Here is a 21,701-nt window from a genome sequence, read left to right on the forward strand (position 1 = left end):
ATGTGTGTTTACATATGTTGTATGTTGGAAGGGGGCAAGGAGCAAAGAAGGCACAGACAAGTTGTTAAAGTTGGGGGACCCGGGGGAATTTTTTGCACCAGGGCCCCATGGTTTTTAGTTATAGCCCTTCGCCTAGACTCATACAACTTTTTACATGCAATCTTACAATTTTAGTCAACAATGTAAATGACGTTTTTTTTTTCTTTTTGTCAAAATAAAGACTGTTGCCTACAATAGTAAACTTTACCATCTTTTGCATCATGTCTGTGATTAAAATCCCTTTTAGAAATACACATTTAATTTGTTTAAATATGATTTGTTTAACATAACCAAGTAATAAGACAGTAATAAGACAGTTATGATTGATTTTATATGTGATACAATAAACCAATTACCACAATGTATAGAACCATGTAAAAAATGAAAAATATTGACAAATAAGGGTGTTATGCAGTCATGATACCCCTGTTTGGTGGGAATGGAACATCTTGTTTGGTTATGACAGATGAAAAGGTATGAAATTCTAGATGAAATTCAAAACTGCTCCTTGCCCACCAGTTAAAATAAGGCTAAAATTCCTGAAACCAGTTTCATTTTTTTCAAACCCTTTATAAGTGTTTTAAGTCCATAGCGCATCTTCACATTTCACGCCTTCAAGAGCAGGTCATTCTGAAACTGGTAAGTATGTGACCATTCTGAAGTATTTCTGACCATGTAGAGGCATTTACGCATATATATGTACACACATCATTAACGGCGTGAACAATTAATTTCCTTTCTTTTGTAGACTCCTTGTTATTCACAGATTGACCCATCATTTAAGGATGTGGTTTCCACTGCTCCTGCTGTTGATTATATCCACAGAGAGATATTTTGTAGACGCGTGCTCGAGCGCCTATGATCGACTTCCAGGTAAATGTAACAGTCATGTTAATAAAAAACATTTGTCTATACTGTATATTGTGATATCTGTGACTAAATGTCTGAGAATCGTAGGGATAAATGCTATGTATGCCCCTGCCAATTTTTACTTACATGATATGTAGCTCTACCGCAATTTTTGGAGGTTTCAGAATTGGATGATAATTTCCTTAGATTGTTTAATTTATCTGAAAATGTTGCAGAAAAACAAAAGGAGAAATCGCCCATAATTATAATTAAACATTTAGATAAATATGTGAAGCGCTTCTGTGGACATATTGGTTTCAATTTAAATTGGATTTTATTTTTAACGTCATTCTTGTTTTAGACAATAGCGACATTGCTGTAACCTGTGGCCCAAAAGATATTCTCTTATCTATAAATGCTTGCCCTGTGTGGTATGCAAACTTCAATCCACTTGAACTGGCCCTTAATGGCAAACATAATGTCACCGAGTGTTTGGGTGTCATGAATAACTCAACTGGAAGCCCATTCATGGAATTTATCCTACCTGTGGATGACACGAGTGGTAATAAATGTGGAAACATCATCCAAGTGAGTAAAACTATTGTTTTTTTATGTATTGAATCCGCAAATTGTATAGTGTGAAGAGAATGATATTACCAAATTCAATCATACATGAATAAATATATACCGTATTTGCTTGATTATAAGATGACCTCGATTATAAGACGACCCCCAAAATCTGAATATTAATTTATAAAAAAGAAAAAGCCTGAATATAAATAAAAAAATAAAAGCTATGATTGAGAAAAATATTTTGTTTTTATTTCCTTTTTTTTTCAACCTGCCGCCCCAGTTATGCACATCTGCCCCCAGGCTTGCCACTCTGCCCCAGAAATGCCTTATACCCCCTATATGCCCCTGTGCCCCATGATATGTCTTTTAACCCTCTAAATGCCACCGTGCCCCATGATATGCCTTTTAACCCTCTATATGCCACTGTGCCCCATGATATGCCTTTTTACCCCCTATGTGCCACTCTGCCTCCAGGATTGCCTTATACCCCTATATGCCACTCTGGCATTTAGGGTGTTTAAAGGCATATTATGGGGCAGAGTGGCGTATAGAGGGTTATAAGGCATTTCTGGAGGCAGAGTGGCATTAAGGGGGTTAAAAGGCATTTAACAGAGCACTCTGCCTCCAGAAATGCCTCATGCCCCCTATTTTACACTCCCTCACCCTTCCTCCTCCAAACTTACCAGTGCTTCTGAGTCCCTGGTGCGCAGTCTGGGCAGCGTGTAGAGCTCTACGCGATTCGCGTAAACACCTGCTGCAGCCGGGAGGAGGTGCGGTTAGCAGCGGGGGTTGTCTGCGTCCATCGCGCAGACCTTCCCCGGCTGTCAGAGATCACAGGGAACCTCCTCCCGGCTGCAGCGGAAGTTGTCTACGAGAATCGCGTAGAGCTCTACACGCTGCCCGGACTAAGCACCGGGGACTCAGAAGCACTGGTAAGTTGGGGGGGGGGCATAAGACAGGAGGATCCAGGTCCCCTGCAACGCTGCGGGGGATCTGGATCTTAGTCTCATAGTCAGACCTATTTGAGGTCTGATTATAAGACGACAACGATTATAAGGTATTTTTCAGAGCATTTGCTCTGGAAGAAACATCGTCTTATAATCGAGCAAATACGGTATATATCTTTTTACAACAATAATAAAACTAAACCAAAAGAGCCTTTGTAGATCTGTCACAGACATTCATGAAATGATTGGCTTCAGACCATCATAACATATTCTAGGGTTTACATCCCATATAGGACCCCCATGGCCCTCAGACTGGAAGCCTAGAAAAGACACCTGTAATATAATGTAATTTTTGGTCTACTATGTTCTAGCGATGGGGCCCTATGACAATCCTAAATAAGAGCTGTCTTAACAATTTTACCCCCCCCAGATCATAGAGGGAGCTGGAAGTGGTGCCTTCAGTGACTATTCCAACATTCAAACAGTGGCCATCTCTGGATTCGTGGATTCCCCATCTGCTGAGGGCAGCGGACTTGTCACATTCAGCACCAACCTGTATTATAACTTCTCGTGCTACTACCCCCTCCAGTATATGTTAAACAATACCCAGCTTTTGACGTAAGTATCTACCATTCTGCCAAATCACAAATAATAGTTAAATATTTTATTTAAATATGTAGAAAAAAATATGTACATGTAGAACATGTATAGTGTATAGTTCTTCTACAGGCAGAAATAGTCGGTGTACATTATTTATTTTATATTCAAGTGTTGTTAGGCTTGATAATTACAATGTTTCCTATATTTCAGGTCATTTGGGGCTGTGGCTGTCAATTCCAATAATGGCAGCTTTATCAGCACTCTGAGTATGCAGCTTTTCACCGTGAGTAATGAATGAAATGCTTACTAAAATAGATTGTGCTATGAATTCTACTTGCTATAGCTGTGCAAGCTTCAGACATAGGCACTTTAACCCTTCCACGGATCCATAGGCTTGACTCATCCGTGACCACATGAGTTGAGTCTAGGATGTGGCTTAGACCTGGCTTAGGTCAAACAAGAGCCGGATCACACAAATAAAATATTTTCCTCTAGAAAGAACGGAAAAAGTCATGTACCATTGTCACCTTATCTGTCTTATCTGTTTTTATCTCCAATAATAGCCTTCAATACTTCACAAACCTTTCTCAATGACCTGCAAATTGACTATAATGAGATTCCTTCTCAGAGACCACCGCTCCTCTCTCTCTCTCTCCCTCTCTCTCACTCCCCCCCCCTCTCTCTCTCTATATATATATATATAGTGCCCTCCACAACTATTGGCACCCTTGGTAAATTTTATTTTTGATATTTACATAATTCATCAGCAGTCTCACATTTCCGAAAGACACATTTTCTCATATTTTCCTTATATTATCTCATATTTTTTCAGCAATAATCACCTATCTATTTATTTTAAGGATCAGGAGCTTTCTAATGCAGTACCTTTAAATGGAACCGTTTACCCTTTAAGGCAAAAAGTTTACGTACAAGTGTCTCTCAATAACCCATCAACGAGGTAAATGGTCACTACAGTTATTACACTTGAACATATACATATATATATGGCTACAAAATGTTTATGGTTTATACTTCAGATTTGCAAAATGTTTGCTAAATATGATTATTACCGTAGTTTTAATAACTCTTTAATTGTAGGAATTATTGCATATTTAAGAGACCAAAGTTTAGAGATTAAAATGCAGGATCACATAAACTGTTGGGAGACATTATAGACCCCCGAGGACCTGAAAGCTTATGTGACTATATTTTACCCAAAGAATCCTGATACACATGTATCTTAAACTTCTTTGGGGAACTATATATATATATATATATATATATATATATCTTTATTTACACTATTATAATTTATAAACAGTTTGAAACATATAGTGTCACTTACTGTTTCAACAATAACATTTCACATACTACAACACCTGCAGTATCTCTAGATGGCTTTTTGTATCTCTTTAGAAAAAATATAATTGCATCATAATAAGAAAGTATTTAATTCTTCTTTTCAGCTTCAATGTAATGCTGGACCATTGTTTTGCTACTCCATCACCTATGGTCACATTGGCATCCCCAAGTGACAAGTACAGCTTATTCACGGGGTAATGTGAGACACCTATATCCTCTTAACACTAACACCGCATCATCCACCCTCACAAACAATTGCTAATTCCTAGTTAGCTTTCCTCGTACAAACATAAAATGTGATGGCTGATAATCTACTCTGCATGTTTGCAAGGCATATTAGGATGTAATGGAGAATGCAGACATGAACAGCATAACCACTTAAAGCAGTGGTTCTCAACCTTCCTAATGCCGCGACCCTTTAATAGAGTTCCTCATGTTGTGGTGACTCCCAACCATAAAATTATGTAATTCTATATTGCAAAATATGTGTTTTCTGATGGTCTTAGGCGACCCCTGTGAAAGGGTCGTTCGACCCCCAAAGTGGTCGCGACCCACAGGTTGAGAACCGCTGACTTAAAGCATCAAAAAACCCATACATTTGTAAGTACTGCACAGTGATGCAGCATCAACAATCAAGCATACTGTACAAAGCGGCAACAGGATTCACAGCAAGAAAACAACCACCGTAAACCGTTCCAGGGGTGTAAAATGTTTAGAGGTCAGTGTGCGTAGCTGTAGCATTTCAGTATGTGACTTCAGTTCAAGTTCAACTTGCAATGTTTTTAGATGTGCAGGGTCACTTGCACTTCCACTAAATCATTTACTTACTTATCAGAACACTTAAGTACATTGCCTGCTTTAGAATAAGTAAACAGATATAGGTCTAGTTTTCTAACTTTTGCAACAAAAAATAGCTAGAATAAAGTATGAATCAATTTACCTGCTGTACAATATACCAGAGTCCATGCAAAACAAATGAAAACAGGAGTTCCTCATAAATTAGGCCCATTAAGCATCAATCATGATCCCAGTGACCACTTCTCATCCTGTACAGCCTTTTGCAGGCTTCTCTCTTTCCACCTAATGTTTATGAATCTCAATGATTAAACCACTTGTATAGTCTTATCAAATACTAGCAAACGAATGATTAACTACGGTACTTAAAAAAATAATTATTGTTTCCCATTCTTCTTGGCATAGGTGTAATGTGCAAAATAGGACATCAGTTATTTCCAACGGTAGAAATAAAACTGCCAAATTTAGCTTTGAGACATTCCGCTTTGTGCAACATAGTGGGCAAAAAACATCATCAATATATCTGCACTGTGTTACCAGACTCTGCCTGCCTGATAAGTGCCTGCAGTATCTTGAGGTGAGTTGTTGGCAATGGACTTGGGCAAATGTCTTCCATAATTAATGTCAAATCTGTCAATTTTAGCGGGTATAAGACCATATGCTCCAGGCCTAATCTCGTTTTAAGTTTGAACCAGTTGGGACAAAACAATATTATGTGATATTTTATTTTCTAGATTAGTAAAATCTAAAATTTGTTAAAATTAATCGGTGTACAGGATTTTGTTCCAAGGCTCCTGTTTTAGTAGCTTTTTTATATGAAGCAACACATTTGCTTCGCAATACTCTTTGATAAGTGGGAAGCCAGTTCCTCCTTTAATGGTCTGGGTGGAGAGAGTTTTTACATTGACTCTGGGTTTCTTCCATACAAAATTAGGGAAGCTTGCTTGGATTATATCCAGTCAACTTTGAGGGGTTGATAAAGAGACTATCGTAAAAATATATAGCCATTTGGGAAGGATATAAGATTTTAAAGTGTTTATCCTACCCCACCAGGACAATTCTGTCTGTTTCCAGTCTTTCAGAAAGTCTTCTATAACTCTCTTACTATCTCCCGGAATAAGTATTCCCAAATAACTGAACTCTTGGGCCGAAAGTTTTAAATAATTCCTCCCTTACACATTCTCATGTAAATTTTTATATTGAACGATAGTTTTATGACGATTTAATTTGCAGTACAAACTTTTACTATATTCATTTATCTCTTCTAGGAGATGTTTTACAGAACAAGTTGGTTCTGTGATTGCTTGCACATTTAGACTCTGCTTGTACTGCGCCAATGACAGACATACCCTACCCTCTAAAATGTAGCAAAACAGGCCATTTTATTTTAGTAATCTTTATTCAGCAGAAATAACATTTTCTAAATTGCAAACAGTGTATGAAAATAGTTTTACATGTTAATCGCAAATTTTCATTTACTAATAACATCTTTCAACAGGCATGCACAGGTTCAAGGCGAAAGAGAGCTGCTGCTTACGATCAAAGTACAGTGGAGGCAGTGACTGTTTCATCAGGACCCATCTATACGTCTGGTGAGGATTACATTGTCTATTTCGATTTAAAAAACAAATAGCTCTAATATAATAGACTGCACCCTCAAATAGAACGTGCCTACAATGATACACTTTTCTAATTATTCTGTTCTACAGATAAAGCAAGCGGTTCCTCTAGCCTGACAGAAAATGGTAAGATTTTTTTCATTTAAATCTATATGGAGAATATTTTTAAAGAAAAACCAATAAACTAGGAGAACTAGAGGATAATTGTGTACCTTTCTACATTACTGTCAATACTTAAGAATGTTTTATGCAATTAGGCGACAGAAATAAAGGTAGGAAAAGAAGCCTAATTCCTGTACACCATGTGAAAAGTATCTATATTACAATATTTTATTCAAGAATGCAAGAATGCATTTTGTGGTTTTTGCCCCTCATTCACATCATTACCATATAACACTCTAGGCAGATCAATAATTCTTCATTCAGTACTTCATTTGTGTATGGTGTCTCATAGTGATGTCATAAACAGGAGACATTGTAACTTAAAAGTATTTAAAGTAGAAAGTTATTAATATATATATATTAATAATATTCAGCATACTTGAAGCTGTGGGTCATTGATTCAATATCATTATTTCTTAATAAGTCCTACATCACTTTTATAATATGTATCCCCTTCACTGTCTTCCCTCTATTAATGATGCTTTATTTTCCAGCCGATCAAGAAGCAAAGAACCTGGCAGGGACCTTGACGGGACTCATCGTTGGGCTTATTATAGCTGCCATCACCGGAGCTGCCATTGTCATTGGCAGCATAATTCTGTATAAAATGTATCGCCGCAGAGCTGCTGAGACAAAGTGACATCTCTTCTACGCATGGAAGAGAATCGACTTATGAGGCTAAGAATGAACTGATTTTAGATACATGTAATATTCTGTATTATGATATCTAAAAGAATTGGTAGACATGATAACTGACATTTAAGAAAGAACAGCAAAACTCAAGACAGAACTACATTTTCAGAGTTATTAACGACATCAAAATAAAATCATGTAACGTACATAGGAGCTTTTCCTTTTTTTTCCTTCTGGAGGCAAGAATACCGTATATCATATACTTAGTCTACATAAGTGGCCTGCCTGTACTTAGTTTAGTATGCCTAAATTAATTCCAGCTATGTTGGTGGGGGTGACTGAATGTATGGAAAAAGCAAGTATTTTAAAGGAGAGAAAGAGAGATTTTAAAATAGTAACAGTGATACTTTTAAAAAAGTAGTGATTTTTGGAGAAAGGGGAAAAAAAATGAAGAGAAATCCAAGCAGATAAGAAGGGTGTAGGAAGGGAGAGGAAAGTTCAGGAGAAGTAGGAAGCTGGGAATACAGAATAAGGTTAAAACATTGTTTGAATAAGATTAATAGATTAACAAGATACATTAACTTTGCATTATTCTTGGCTCTTTATTTTAAAGCTCCTTGCGCATATCTATAATGTTTTGCTTGAATCCTTTACTTGTTATGTGTTTATTCTGCTTCATTCATGCCCCCACAGAGGGGATTGTACTCTTTTTTATTACAACTCTTGCAAACTTATATTATTATTTGAAAATATATTTGTGTTGTCTGTACATTATATTATATCTTTTAACATTTAATAAAATATTTTATTGCACTATGATTTGTCACTCACTGACTTTTAAGGGCATTATCTGTCTCAGGCTGCTGTAGCCTATGACATGGAAATGTATTTCCACAGTCCCTGTCACAGGCCTCAGTGTACCCTAAACAGGGCTTTAATAAGGGTCCTTGCAGTTCTAATGACATAGTGAGCAGGGGAGGACTGGTATCTTCTGACCATCTTGAAATATATATGTACATACATATATACATACATACATACATCCCTCCCATACCCTGTCACTCACTCTTACCCCCTTACCCCTTAGAAACTCCATCTTAAAAGCTTCTGTATTGTTTTTATGGTCCTTCAGGGGAAAGAGTAAAATGAAAGTCTTCAAATGTTTATAGGCTTAACTTTATCCAGAAGTGGAACAGCACCTTTCAGTCATAGATTCCATCTAAGCCCTATAAGCCCTTCAAGGACTCATATCAGTTCCTACTCTGCCATTTAAATAATATAGGTATACATTAAGTGATCATCATAACAATGGCAATTAGTAGATATTAACTACAAATGTTATTTAGATAACTGGTACAGCAGGTGCAACAGACAAAAAAATAGTATCTTAACATAAACTTAAAAAAGAAGATTTTGGAACTCTCAAGGGTATTAGTAATTGTTTATGATACCATGTATAAAGTAAATGATGTAACAAAGACCCTACAACAAAGTGTGTCTATATAATATACAACATTAAACATCACAATGGCATATTAAGCAGGCTTGCATAAATAGTTCTTGAAAGTTCAGATGATGATCCCACTTCTACATTGTTTTCTTCAATATTCCAAATAATGACGAGGAGCACCTGACAGAAACCCCAGAATGAATTTAACATATTTCCAACGGCAATCAATGGCACACAAATACGTCATGCAAGGACCATGAATAGGCATCTGTATGTCCTTAGAGTCAACATGTCCCTTATTGCTTGGTGTAGTCCTTATATTATTATGTTGTGTGTCCTGGAGAACTCTTTTCTGCAGACCATGTCATGGCCCAGAATGAATTCATTGTCCGTATATTGTTTGCTGCTCTTTGCAACCTGCATCCTCAAGAGTCTTACTGGATAATCCTCACATTGTGCTCTGATATATAAATGCCACTAGGACTTCACAAGCTGTCCCTGAGAATGAGGGAGACCTTTAAAAATCTGTATCCCTCAGCTTTCCAGGAAAGCATGAGCTGCCCCTCCAACTCTTCAGTGGCAAGTAGCTATGATCCCAAAGGGGTTGTTAAATCTTTTTTTTCAAATTCTAATGCTGTTGGAGGCTTCAAGGACACTTTCTGTCCTGAGCTAGATGCCAGTGTCATGCAGGATGCCCATATGGCAGTGTTCAACATGGAGCTTAAAGCATATGATTTTACCCTAACTATATATTTTATGTCCCTGACAAAGTATGTCACTCAAACATTTTGCTATCCCTCCTATCCTGGCTACATACATAACACATTCTTAGAAAGTAATGATTAGGCCAGCCTTTCCTTACTTCAGTATGCAGAGAAATTTTATTTTTTTAAGCATAGAAGAGAATAATTCCAGCTATGTAGGTGGAACGATTAAAAAGTATTTGAAAACAAACTGATTCACTAAAATCAGTGAAAAAATGCTGTTCAGAAGCAGAAGTAGAACATTTATTTAATTTCAAATATTTAACTTATTTCATTTCATATATTTAATTTGTTTTTTTTTGTAATAGGGTGACCTTGGATTCTGTTACTGTTTGCTTCTTGGTAATGAGACATCAACTCTGGATCCTACTCATATACTCATATTTGTTTTAAAAAAAAATATTAGATCATATCATTGCCACAAGCAAGTGAAAACAATAACAAAGTCTATGAATCTAATACCTGAAACCAAATTAGGAAACCTAAGAAGCCCATGTGAGAGATTCATTACATGTGAACATATTTTACTTAGTTTCTTTAGACCAATTGTATTTTCCCATCACTGAATTAGCTCATTGAGACAAACCAATTCCTAGGCATAACATTTAGTGGCCCAATCAACATGTGTAAAGATCCAGGAAAGATCCAGTAAAATAAAATTGTTTTCTAAAATGATGAATGCTGTTGATAAAAATTAGGGAATATAAACTATTTGCTAGTAGATATAATAAAGACATGCACCCAGTTTAAATTGCAATAACTCCAGCCCTTTGTGGAAGAAACAGGGTTTTCAACCTCAGATTCAACATACATCCCTAATATCCTGCTGTCCACGTTGGTGATCATCAGTTGGTTAGAGGTCACATGATCTCCTCTGACCATCCGCTAAGCTTTACAATAGATCAACAGTCCAATTTCTGTAAGTGCTTTATTTTATACATTATACATTAAATCAATTTTATATTATATAAATTATTAGGATATTATGGTGTTGCACAATCAATGTCTGGCTCAGCAAATAGTGATGGGAGTTATGGTGTACCACTGTCAGTGCCTGGGTTAGCATATAGTGATGAGAGTTATGGTGTACCACTGTCTGTGCCCGAACCACTATAAAATAATGGGAGTTAAACTGTACCACTCTCAGTGTTTGGATCACTATATTATTATAGGAGTCATGCTGGTGCACAGTTTGTGTCTGGATCACTACATAATAATAGGCGATATACTGTACCACCGTCTGTGTCTGGCTTACCATATAATGATGGGAATTGTGATGTACCACTGTCAGGCACATTATATATTGGTGAGACTTATACAGTATCACCGTCAGGCTCAGTATATAGTGATGGGAGTTATGCTGTACCACCCTCAGTGTCTGGCTTGCTATTTAATGATGATAGTTATGCTGCACCACTGTCATTGTCTGACTTAATATATAATGATGGGAGTTATGCAGTAGAACCATCAGTGTCTGGCTCAATATATGGTAATGAGATTTATGCTGTTCCACACATTAAGCACACTATGTGCTTATGCTCACTATGGGCTGCACTGTATCCTGTCTATGTCTGGCTAACTGTATGCTGATGAAAACTATGATAAAACACATGCACATGTATATTGGGGATTATAGTACACAACTTCTAGGGTGCCAATGGTTGCTTTACTGTCCCATTGTACCTAATGTCCCAAAGCTCATATAAAAGACCTAATAAATCACTGGGTTTGGGGACATTTGTCAGACTATATTTTTTTATTCTTTGAACTTCTAATATCATTAGTTTCCTTATTATTTGTGTATCTATGTAAAACATAGTGGGGCAGGGGTGCATTTTCCTGTCTTTTCCTCAGGCCCAAAATGAGCTAGCTATGGCAATGCATCAGCAATCATTCCTGGGCAGGGTTCACAAAATGGAAGTAATGTCACAAGGTATTTGCAAGTATTCCCATGTTAAGAATATTTTACTTTTTGGCTTTAGAAAAGATAGCCTGAGAACAAACTGTGAACGTGAGACTTGAGGATTGACTTAGAACGTATAATTTGACGTCAAATGCATTCTTGAATTTGTAATAAACAGAATTTTTGTGTATATTTTGTCTTAATTAACACTTTAGTGCACGCTGTACTTATACTGTGAAAAGAATATTCAATTGATACATGTGACTAGTGTTATACTATACTGTAAAACATGTGCGTATTATTTTTGGTGATAAACTGATATCTTTATCATCAGCATTGTTTTTTTGTCTTGTGTAAGAACAAGAAGCTGAAAATGAAATACAAACCGTCTCCCAGCCCTCTGGTAAGAATTTAATTCTCTTCTCCAAAATCATTTGTGCCCATCTTTCGGTATAAATGTCTGTCTCAAGCAAATATTACACAGACGGCAAACAGACAAACATCTACCACGATGTCTGCTGTGGGTAAGTTTTCAAAATCAGGAGTCAGACAGATAAGTTTTAAATTAATTGTGCAATATGTTGCGTAATATTGTATAGACAAATTAGGATAAGTGTGTTCTGGAATACTAATTATTAATTGTTTTTTTAGATCAGGGGTTTAGATTATAAGTATATTTCTTTTTTCAGGGTCAGTTTTACTATAATAGTAACATTTTACATCCACTCAGAGGCACTTAGCGGTGGCCACAGAGCTGCCTGTAGGTTATACCTTTTACCCTAGGTTAGATTTGTTATATGTACCTCTAGCCAATAGAAGATTAATTTTAATAATTAAACTTATCTTAAAAGTCAGATGTCTTTAATTTGTGTTTACATTTTCCATACATACATAATTATTAAATATATACATTTTTGGTATATTATAGCTTTTAGTATTTTTTTAAAATTTAATAAATAATATATTGTGTTTCATAAATATGTCTGTCTGGGTCTCCATAAAGGTATAATACAAGGTTATTAGGAACATTTCTCCATTTCCATATTTATTATGCCCATGAATGTTGTTATATTTAATTATCAATACCATGTATAGCTACCTCATTATACATTATACATATCAAACATGCAAACTCTAAAATATAATAGTAACGTTGGTGTCAATCTTGAAATATGCATAAAAAGATTCTAGTACAAAGTTTAAAAAAAAGAATCATTACCACAGCAACCAATGGAAAGGTCCAATCACCAAAATTATTACATTAAATCAGGTTATTTTTAGGGTTATTCCATGGAATGGTGATAAAAAAAAAATCAAACCACTTTCATATATTACACTTATTGTGCGACAATAACTTTATTTATTTTTTTTAGGTACAATGAGTATTTTTGCCATCCTACTGCTCAGTTTAGCGACACAGCAATGCCTCGGACAATTAGCCAATTGCTCCAGTGCCTACGACAGATACCCAGGTTGGTGTTTTCAACTGAACAACATCTACAGTCATTCATTATTATGTATTTCTATTTGTTATGCATTGCTGATCCTTTCATAAAAAAACAATTTAATACAACATACAAAGAAAAAAAAAGAAAAAATGAATGCATAGAAAAATGACCAGGACAGACTAAATAAAATGTATAACTTGAAGGAAAGACTGGGGTTGTAAATCTTTACAGATTGAGGATTAAAAAAAAGGAAATAAAAATCTATTTTAATGGAAGAAAAATGACGATGGTCAAGAACGACCTTCTAGCTGAAGTCTTAGAGAGCAAAAATGTAAGCATACATGAGATAGATACCATGGAGGCCAAGACCAGGCCATGGAGAAAGTAAAAAATATACCGGTATATTTTATAATGGGTAGAAAAATGGCATCAGGATTTGTGTTTTGACCAGTTTCAGTAATTACAGCCAGTATTGTAAATCTGTGTAATGCATTCACAGAATAAACTAGGTAGCTAGTCTCCAGCTAATGGATTTGGCCTGTTGACAATGTATGGAAATATACATTTAATTTAACTGTGTTGGCCCAACTAAAATTGAATTCTTTTTTTTTTGCTTGAGCATTGAAAAAAAACTGTTTATATCTAATTTTGTTCCAATAAGCTTTCTTTATCTGTCTGAACTGGAGGCTGCCATTGATGTTTTGGGTGACTTCCCTGCACAATTACCACACTGAGCTCATTCTTTATGGCAATGCTAAAGAAGTCTATTCCTCATTAGTCTGCGTTTGTGCCTGGATGATAAAGACTAAGCCCTTTACACAGGCAGTATGATAAGAACTCATGGTGTTTGCCTAGTAGATTGCGTTAATATAACAGAGCTAAAACATAAAAATAATTAACATGTAGCTGCCTGAAAACATTATATTTTATAAAAACTTGTACTGTTTAAAAAAAAGAGAAGACAGCAACATTTTTTAAAAGCTAATTTTTAATTTGATACTAGGAAGAAAATAAATGTTGGGGGATCCCCTTTAAGGCAATCAACATTGCAGCTATATTCATTCTACTGAATCTGTAAAGAAACAAAAGTTATAAAAAACCTGGACAGCTGTGCTATATCAAAGCAGTCATCTATTTTTACAATGCAACCTGAATGCAAGAGATCTTTATGAATGTATATTTATATGTCCAACGAAAGATCACCTTTCTTTACCTATAGAAAACACTGACATCATTGTTACCTGTGGCCCATCTACAATTGAACTGACAATTAACGCCTGCCCGGTTCAATATGCCTTGTTTGATCCCATGGAACTGGCACTTAATGGCAAACACATCTTCAACGTTTGCAAGGCATCTGTAGAAAGCACTGATGACTACCCCGTTGCTAAATTTGTATTCCCGATAAATGATACCACAGAGAACGCTTGCGGAAACAGCATCACAGTGAGTATGCATTGTTATTAAAACAATATAGTATCAAATTAACCAGACTCATACCTCGCAGTGTCTTTTATAGGTATATTTATCTAATGCTAGGAACTCGGCCAAGTTCAACGTAACAAAATATTTGTCAATAAAATAGAAGTTGTTTAATGCCAATTATTACACCAGAATCCATTGTCTAAAAGCATTGTTAAACCCCAGCACTTTCTATCAGCATTTTTAATTCATCACAAAATGTCACGTAAGTGAAATATTTTGGTAAAAGAACAGCACCTTAGCATCATTCCATCTGGAGAGAAATATCCGGCTCGCCTAAACTGCCCATTTTCTTGATGTGAAGACTCAAACCCCAATCAGCTCTTAATCTCAAAATTCATGATAAAGAAACGTTTCCTTACATTACATCTAAGCCTCTGGCCCTCTAGTTTTAGATTATGACCACTTGTTCTTCCACTTCTCATTTGAAATAAGCTTCACAATCTGTAGTTTGTTAAATCCCTTTAAGTATTAAATGCATTTATCACATCTTCCCTATCTCCTCCAAGCTGCATGTTGAGATTCCTTAGTATTTCCTAAAATTATTTATCCCGCAAACATTCACCATTTTACTAGCCCTCTTCTGAACTCTCTCCAGAACGTCAATATCCTCCTGGAGATGGGGTCTCCTGAGTTTATCAGAGCATGATTCATCCCACCACTACAGTTTGTACTATAACATGTAGCCTATAGAGGCATTGCACATAAGACATACTTTTTAATTATATTGAAAGTAATCTTAAATGAGGGCAAGTATATTTTATATAGTGATGTGCTATTTCAGTAAATACCAAGGTATCTGTAATGGTTTCATTACAAAATGTTTATTTTTTCAGATAGTAAATGAGCAAGGAAGTGGGATTTTCAGTGAGTATTCAAACGTCCAAACCGTGGTTATTTCTGGGTACATAGACACCCCACCGCTATCAGAAAATGGACTCGTTAGCTACAGCACTGGTTTGAGCTACAACTTCTCATGCCGCTACCCCCTGCAGTACCTGCTGAACAACACTGAACTCTTGACGTGAGTATAGAGTTTTTTCCTTTGAGTTTGGGAACTGGAGAATATTTTCCGTGCTTTGTTTCTTGGAAAACATTGCTTGAGTTGTGAGATAATGAGCACTCGAGGCTTGTTCAGAGTCAATTCTTCACATGGCCATCCCAGCCTTTTTTGGCCACGGTTTGGCTTCAGCACTAGAGTGGACAAGGGTTGGTGTAAATGTTCCAGCGGAATCCATCAATTCATGGCAGAAAATACTGTAAGATGTTTCAGCCTCATTAAATCTTTTAAAGAAAACTTAGGATATTTTTATGGAAGTACTGTAATGCCCTTTACAACACATATAAATTAAAGATAAGCATAGGGGCTTAGCTCCTAAGATGTCCATATCAAAGGCATGTTAACTGGATTCTAAAAGTGTGTTACATGACCATATTGTAATTGTGAGAACTGGTCTAGGCCTTCAGGAAATTGTCTTAAAATTCATCACCGGATAGTAAGATGAACTAAACAAGGTTTGGAAATTTTAAAATATCAAAATGACATTCCTTGTCAAATATATTAAAACTGAATTTGACGTTTACAGGAGTTTTTTTTTTTTTTTGAGAAGGGACACTGCACAAGTTCTTCTTTGACTACCACTATAGATTGATCCACCTTTGGCCATTCCTCATGAGAACAGATCTTTTTAGGAGGTTCTAAAAAATGTGTCAAAATAAGAGGCTACTCATCATATAGTTATCACCTGTATGCTTACTAATTCAGCATCATTTTCATAAAACAAATAATTTTTTTTAACATAGAATGTTCATGCTAATATTTCCAAAAGGTCATTTTGAAACTCTTTACACACTTGTAGTTTGAGCACACAATCTAATGCCCATTTTTTTCTCCTCTAGGTCTTCAGCAAGTGTAGCCATAAATACAAATAATGGTAGCTTCATCAGTACCCTGAGTATGCAACTATTCACTGTAAGTTTCTAATTATTCAAATTCTCCATGCAAAATATTATTATTTTATTAGACATTTTCTCTGTAAAATATATAATTTGGAGTTTCATTCAGTGATTGTTGTTTATTTTTGGCGATTTAAAAACAATGCACACAATGGCTTTTTTTTTGTTTTTTTTTAATAATTTCAAATGAACTTTGGGATTTTGGTGATGGGGTTTCTTATGTAGAGAATCACATGCAGTGATTGGATTCAGTCCAATCAGTCTCACTGTGGGCTTGTGCCAGTTACGCCAGCTAGGAGCGCTTCTTCTTGTTTGTCCCTGATAACTAGATGGCACACAGGATGCAATCAAGACAGTTGTTATAATAAGGAATCATGGCACGATTACAATGCCAAGCCAGTTATGATGTAATTATTGTGGAATGCCGGTCCCATTACCGTTGATTTAAAAATAACAGGGTCGAAAAAGAAATCACTATAAACCACAAATTAACAGAACACTAAAACACTTAGTGTCATGTAAAGTATTAGGTTCATAGCAACATTAATGATACCATTTGGCCACGTACTGCTCTGCTATGGTTTCCATCAAATGGCAACTGATGGTCTCCTGCTGAATATACTATTAGTCACCGGTCTATCTATGAGGTTAACATTATGCAAGTGGCTTCTGTGATTGATATCCATTGCTATACTTAATGCAATAATACTTATTTGATTTAAGGATGAAGGATTCCAAAGTCCTTTGCTGTTTAATGGGACTGCCCTTCAGCTGAGGAAGAAGATTTATGTTCAAGTATCTGCCGTCAACCTAACGGCAAAGTAAGATTACAAAACATTTTGCTGCTTTGTTATTGTAGATGTTATCTTTTCTGGATCAACAAATATGGGAACTTGCAACAGGTGAACTTTTGGTACCTTTCTCTAGCTATGTACTGATATCAATTTCCAGTAAGAAACAAGGCTTATATTACACACAGGTTTGATACATTTGCATAGGGAAGAAGAATACACCACTATTTCTAGACTGAAGTTCCATATGTGACCACAAGGGGCTTAGAAAGTTTTAGATTAACACTATGGTACTGCTATATAACTTTTTATATATCATATCATAGACTTTGAACATATGACAGATATTGTATACTTATAGTAATTTTTCTAATGTTTCATTCAGTCATTGGGAAAATGTAATTCTGACTATAATTGTCGCTTGCATTCCCATCCATCTTACATGTAATAGATATTATAAAAAAAAAGTCTGGCCTTGCTGAAAATGAAAGGAAACTGTACAACGAGCCTTGCAAGTAATGCAGCCTTATGTGCGTCAAGTTTTTTACAAATCCTTGGAAGGCTGTATCGATGGCTTCCGTCACATAGAGGTCTGACTATATGATTTCCTTTGTTCCCTTAGCTTCAATGTCCTGCTGGACCAGTGCTTTGCTACCCCATCTCCACTGGTAACAACATCACCTGGCGACAGATACAGCCTTTTAACTGGGTAAGATGAGCGATCTACTGGTGAGACAAGTATAAATCTGGATAGATTCTAACTACAAATATTATATGGCTTGAAAAAGGCAACATATAATCCCAGAGGTCCTCTACTGGTGTAGAGGATGCTGGGTATCATGTTGAAAATTGCACCATGCAAGACCATAACGTTTTTAATTTTCTATTAATTAAACTATGTGGCTTTTCCTAAACTGCTGTGTTCGTGTGTTTTTAGCCACTTGAGGTTTTAAACCCAGCAGTGAAGCTGCCTTGGGATAGGCTTAGGACAGTGCTGAAGATAAATATACACAATTAGAAATTAGTTCAAAAGTTAAATGGTTGATATGAAATATATATATATATATATATATATATATTCCCTATTTAATTATGTAACCATAAGAATCTCACTAAAGTCTCCCCCAGGTGTACCTCAAACCTCACCCAATAAAATAATATTGTCCTTGTTTGTCATGTGAAAAGTGTGGGGTATCTGAATTAACGTGTTGGTTGTCGTGTGAGCTAATACCTACTGTATGTACTGATTTGAAGGTGTAATGTTCAGAATAAAACTACCGTGTTTACAAATGGTGGAGAAAAATCAGCTCGGTTCAGCTTCGAGACTTTCCGGTTTGTCCAGCACAGCAGTCAAAAGACATCAACCATTTACCTACACTGCATCACACGGCTGTGCCAGCCGGACCAGTGCGTTCAGTATATGCAGGTGTGTACATGCATATGCAACATGTGTATGCTGCGCTTACACGGTCTACATATGTCTAGGAATCCTCTAGAATCTCACCATTGCTATTGTTTTATGTATATGTTGGTACATAGTAATCTCTTAATATTCTTAGCATATTCTTCAACTAAATCAGATCCTGGGCTATTTAGTGCATAAGTCATAAAAGGTTCCCCATTAAGGGAACATAGTGTAATGGTAGAAGACGATGGTGTGAGATCGAATCACATACTGGTATTATTTACTTTTTATTCTATTCCGGATGTGTATAGTAGTTACAATGCTACAGGTATCACTGTTGAAATTCTAGCCAAAGGAATGTGGCAAGATACAGATGAGGGCCCACAGTGAGAACCATTTTGGGACCCAAGACCCAATAACATTTATCAAATATCACTGTGAATGGACATGAGTAGAATGCTTTGAAGAAAAAAACCAAATGTGTTTCTGGTTTAACAAACAGAGTTGCAACAATACATCTTTAAGTAGAAGAAAGAGGGCAGCAGACTCCACTAGCCTCTCTAGAACAACAGATGCAGTGACTGTATCCTCTGGACCTATTTACACCACTGACCAAGGTATTGTTAGATTTTATTTTTAAGGAGCCCTTTAAACAGGTCTACTGAAGATCTAGTCTATGGATGTGTATACTGTATATATACTGTATTTCTTTTAAACAATAGGGCTCCCAAAAATGTTACCGGTTGCCAATTTTAATGCTAATTCTAATAGTTAATCAGTAATTTTAAACCTTGTGTCAAATAATCTATTTTTATTTTAACACTTTTTCTTATTTGACCTCCTTATTTCATTCACTTTTAGTAGCAGTAGCTGCACAAGCCTCAAGTCAGTCTGGTTGTAAGTATCATTTCACTGATATTTTATTGGTCATGCATATGATTGCTATGAGATCCCTTTACATTTTTTGTGGTGCTCCCTTCTGTAGAGTCCTCCAGTTGCCCTCTTCCCCACCCTCCAGCTATTGCCCATGCAGAAGATGTGTCTGTCCATGCATGTGATATGCTTACCGCCACCCAGCTCCAGTGCGAGAGGGGTCTATCGAGACCTCCTGTGCAAATGTGTGCAAAATGTTCCTATTAGAAAGAGAAAGAAAGAACTGTAACTGATTCTGCGTATAACTAGGGGAATGTACTTGAGGACTCCACCAATAGCCTAGAAGTGATGCAATTTCACAACAACGACAACAGTCACATTCTAGACTAGTTTGCAAAATGAAAATTAGTGAAACATGAAGGAATCCAGAGTTTACAGTTTTTATTTCCATTACCGAGGAACTTTATAAGGCAAGATCATGGTTCATGTTTTGCACAAGAATGAAACACTTTGTTCCCTATGAAATTATTGGGATCTTTATCTCAGGAATAATACATTCTGAACATACTACCATCTTTTTGGCACATCATCACCTCCTTAAGGCTTGAGAATTTATGCATTCATATATGCAGATTATATAAAGCAAATTATTTGTTGTGTGCCGTATGTCATTGAGTCTGGGAGCTAAATTGTGCTGGGGGATTTTGGGTTTGAATGACAGACAGTTGAATGAGTGTAGTGTTATCAGTGGAAAATGTCATTCTCATTTTTGTAGGTGGAATAATCACCAATGAGGTTAATAAATGCCCATACTGATGGCACACTGGAATAGAAAGTAGTCCTATGGTTAGCAAAAACAAACAATATTGGTATTCACTATTCAGTGTAGCTTTGTCTGTTCTGTCAAATGAAGGTGTGCACACGGGTAGTAGTTGCTTCATCTGATATCTACTTGGCTGCCAAAATTCCAGACAACAGTATGATTATATCAGTTATATCAACAGTTGACAGAGGAATGGCAACACAAGATACCATAGTCTATTACATGGACTATTTAGTTTAATCAAATTATGCCATGGGAGGTAATATGGACCATAAGAATGTCCTTCACATGAGTATCCACTAATCCAGAAGACTGTCAGAATGTTGGTTGGAACATTGTCCAGGACACGAGTTCCACTTTCAGGACTGTCTAAATAAGATTAAAACAGCTGACATATTTGCTTTATAGAGTCTTACAGAATCTAACCTTTGACTCTTTTAATTCCAGATGTGGAAGAAGCAAAACAGCTTGAAGGGACCTTGACAGGACTTATTGTTGGACTAATTATTGCTGCCATGCTGGGTGCTGCTCTGGTGTTTGGCAGCGTGCTCCTGTTCAAAATGTATCGTCTTAAGGCATCTCAGAATGAGAAAAATGGTGTTGATAACTTCGCATTTAGTGGAAAATAATTTTTTCAGTGCAAATTTAGTAATATATATGATCAGTAATAATTCTAATTAAATCTGTCAAGCTATAATGCTATAAGTGCTAATTTAAACATTTGTTAAGTTGTAAAAATATGATTGTTTTGTATTTTAAAAAAAAATCACTCAGGATTATTTTTCGTTTTGATCCCCTAATAAAGTTCAACTGCATTGAGTGTGTTCTGTGAAATTGTTGCATAAAGTCAATATTATTTTAGTGATTTTCAAGACCATGTAAAAGTTGTCATCATTATTGTCGTTAGAAGAAAAACAGGGTGTTTTTATTAGTGCAAATATAAAATGTCAAAATGTTATTGCAAGAACTAAAAGAGTCCAGGTTATCTTCCTCAATTTCCCTTTATAGGTGCGCCTCACAAAGGTTACAATACCTAGACATGGTCCTCACTCCAGATCAAGGATACCTCTATTCCATTAACTTTCCACAGGTTCCAGTGTATTGGGATTTCCGACACTTGGGCAAATGGGCCATGTTTTATGATAAATATCCTACCTGGGTTATTCTGCCTGTTTTAAACACTACCAGCCACATTCCAAGCTTTGTTCTTTTACTTCCCAAGTTATA

General features: G+C 36.1%; 2 protein-coding genes across 3 annotated transcripts; both read left to right on the forward strand.

The window, feature by feature from the left end:
• Positions 1-792: 792 nt before the first annotated feature.
• LOC128469591 (zona pellucida-like domain-containing protein 1) lies at positions 793-8,384 on the forward strand. The gene is made up of 10 exons (XM_053451405.1): positions 793-912; positions 1,250-1,476; positions 2,839-3,026; positions 3,219-3,291; positions 3,869-3,966; positions 4,475-4,564; positions 5,571-5,742; positions 6,664-6,757; positions 6,875-6,910; positions 7,441-8,384. The coding sequence occupies exons 1-10, from the start codon at positions 825-827 to the stop codon at positions 7,584-7,586; spliced, it is 1,212 nt and encodes a 403-aa protein (XP_053307380.1). The 5' UTR covers positions 793-824; the 3' UTR covers positions 7,587-8,384.
• A 3,814-nt stretch (positions 8,385-12,198) lies between these two features.
• Positions 12,199-21,314, forward strand: LOC128469590 (zona pellucida-like domain-containing protein 1). Of its 2 annotated transcripts, none has more exons than XM_053451403.1 (11): positions 12,199-12,220; positions 13,070-13,168; positions 14,364-14,590; positions 15,463-15,650; positions 16,526-16,598; positions 17,306-17,403; positions 17,996-18,082; positions 18,628-18,799; positions 19,281-19,395; positions 19,640-19,675; positions 20,922-21,314. In XM_053451403.1, exons 1-11 carry the CDS (start codon positions 12,208-12,210, stop codon positions 21,101-21,103), a joined length of 1,290 nt encoding a protein of 429 aa, XP_053307378.1. In that variant the 5' UTR covers positions 12,199-12,207; the 3' UTR covers positions 21,104-21,314. The 2 variants fall into 2 exon arrangements, with proteins under 2 accessions (XP_053307378.1, XP_053307379.1); XM_053451404.1 differs by having other exon boundaries at positions 19,643-19,675.
• Positions 21,315-21,701: the final 387 nt, after the last annotated feature.

This window comes from Spea bombifrons, chromosome 12, assembly GCF_027358695.1.
Source record: "Spea bombifrons isolate aSpeBom1 chromosome 12, aSpeBom1.2.pri, whole genome shotgun sequence".
In the NCBI taxonomy this organism is placed as follows: Eukaryota; Metazoa; Chordata; class Amphibia; order Anura; family Pelobatidae; genus Spea; species Spea bombifrons.

Excerpts from the sequence above, each read along its gene's own strand:
- LOC128469590 (XM_053451403.1), top strand. Across the intron at positions 16,599-17,305 it reads TGAGTATGCAACTATTCACT|GATGAAGGATTCCAAAGTCC; the intron begins GTAAGTTTCTAA and ends ATTTGATTTAAG. Across the intron at positions 18,083-18,627 it reads AGATACAGCCTTTTAACTGG|GTGTAATGTTCAGAATAAAA; the intron begins GTAAGATGAGCG and ends ACTGATTTGAAG.
- LOC128469591 (XM_053451405.1), top strand. The coding sequence starts at position 825 with ATGTGGTTTCCACTGCTCCTGCTGTTGATTATATCCACAGAGAGATAT. Across the intron at positions 3,027-3,218 it reads AACAATACCCAGCTTTTGAC|GTCATTTGGGGCTGTGGCTG; the intron begins GTAAGTATCTAC and ends CCTATATTTCAG. Across the intron at positions 3,292-3,868 it reads TGAGTATGCAGCTTTTCACC|GATCAGGAGCTTTCTAATGC; the intron begins GTGAGTAATGAA and ends ATTTATTTTAAG.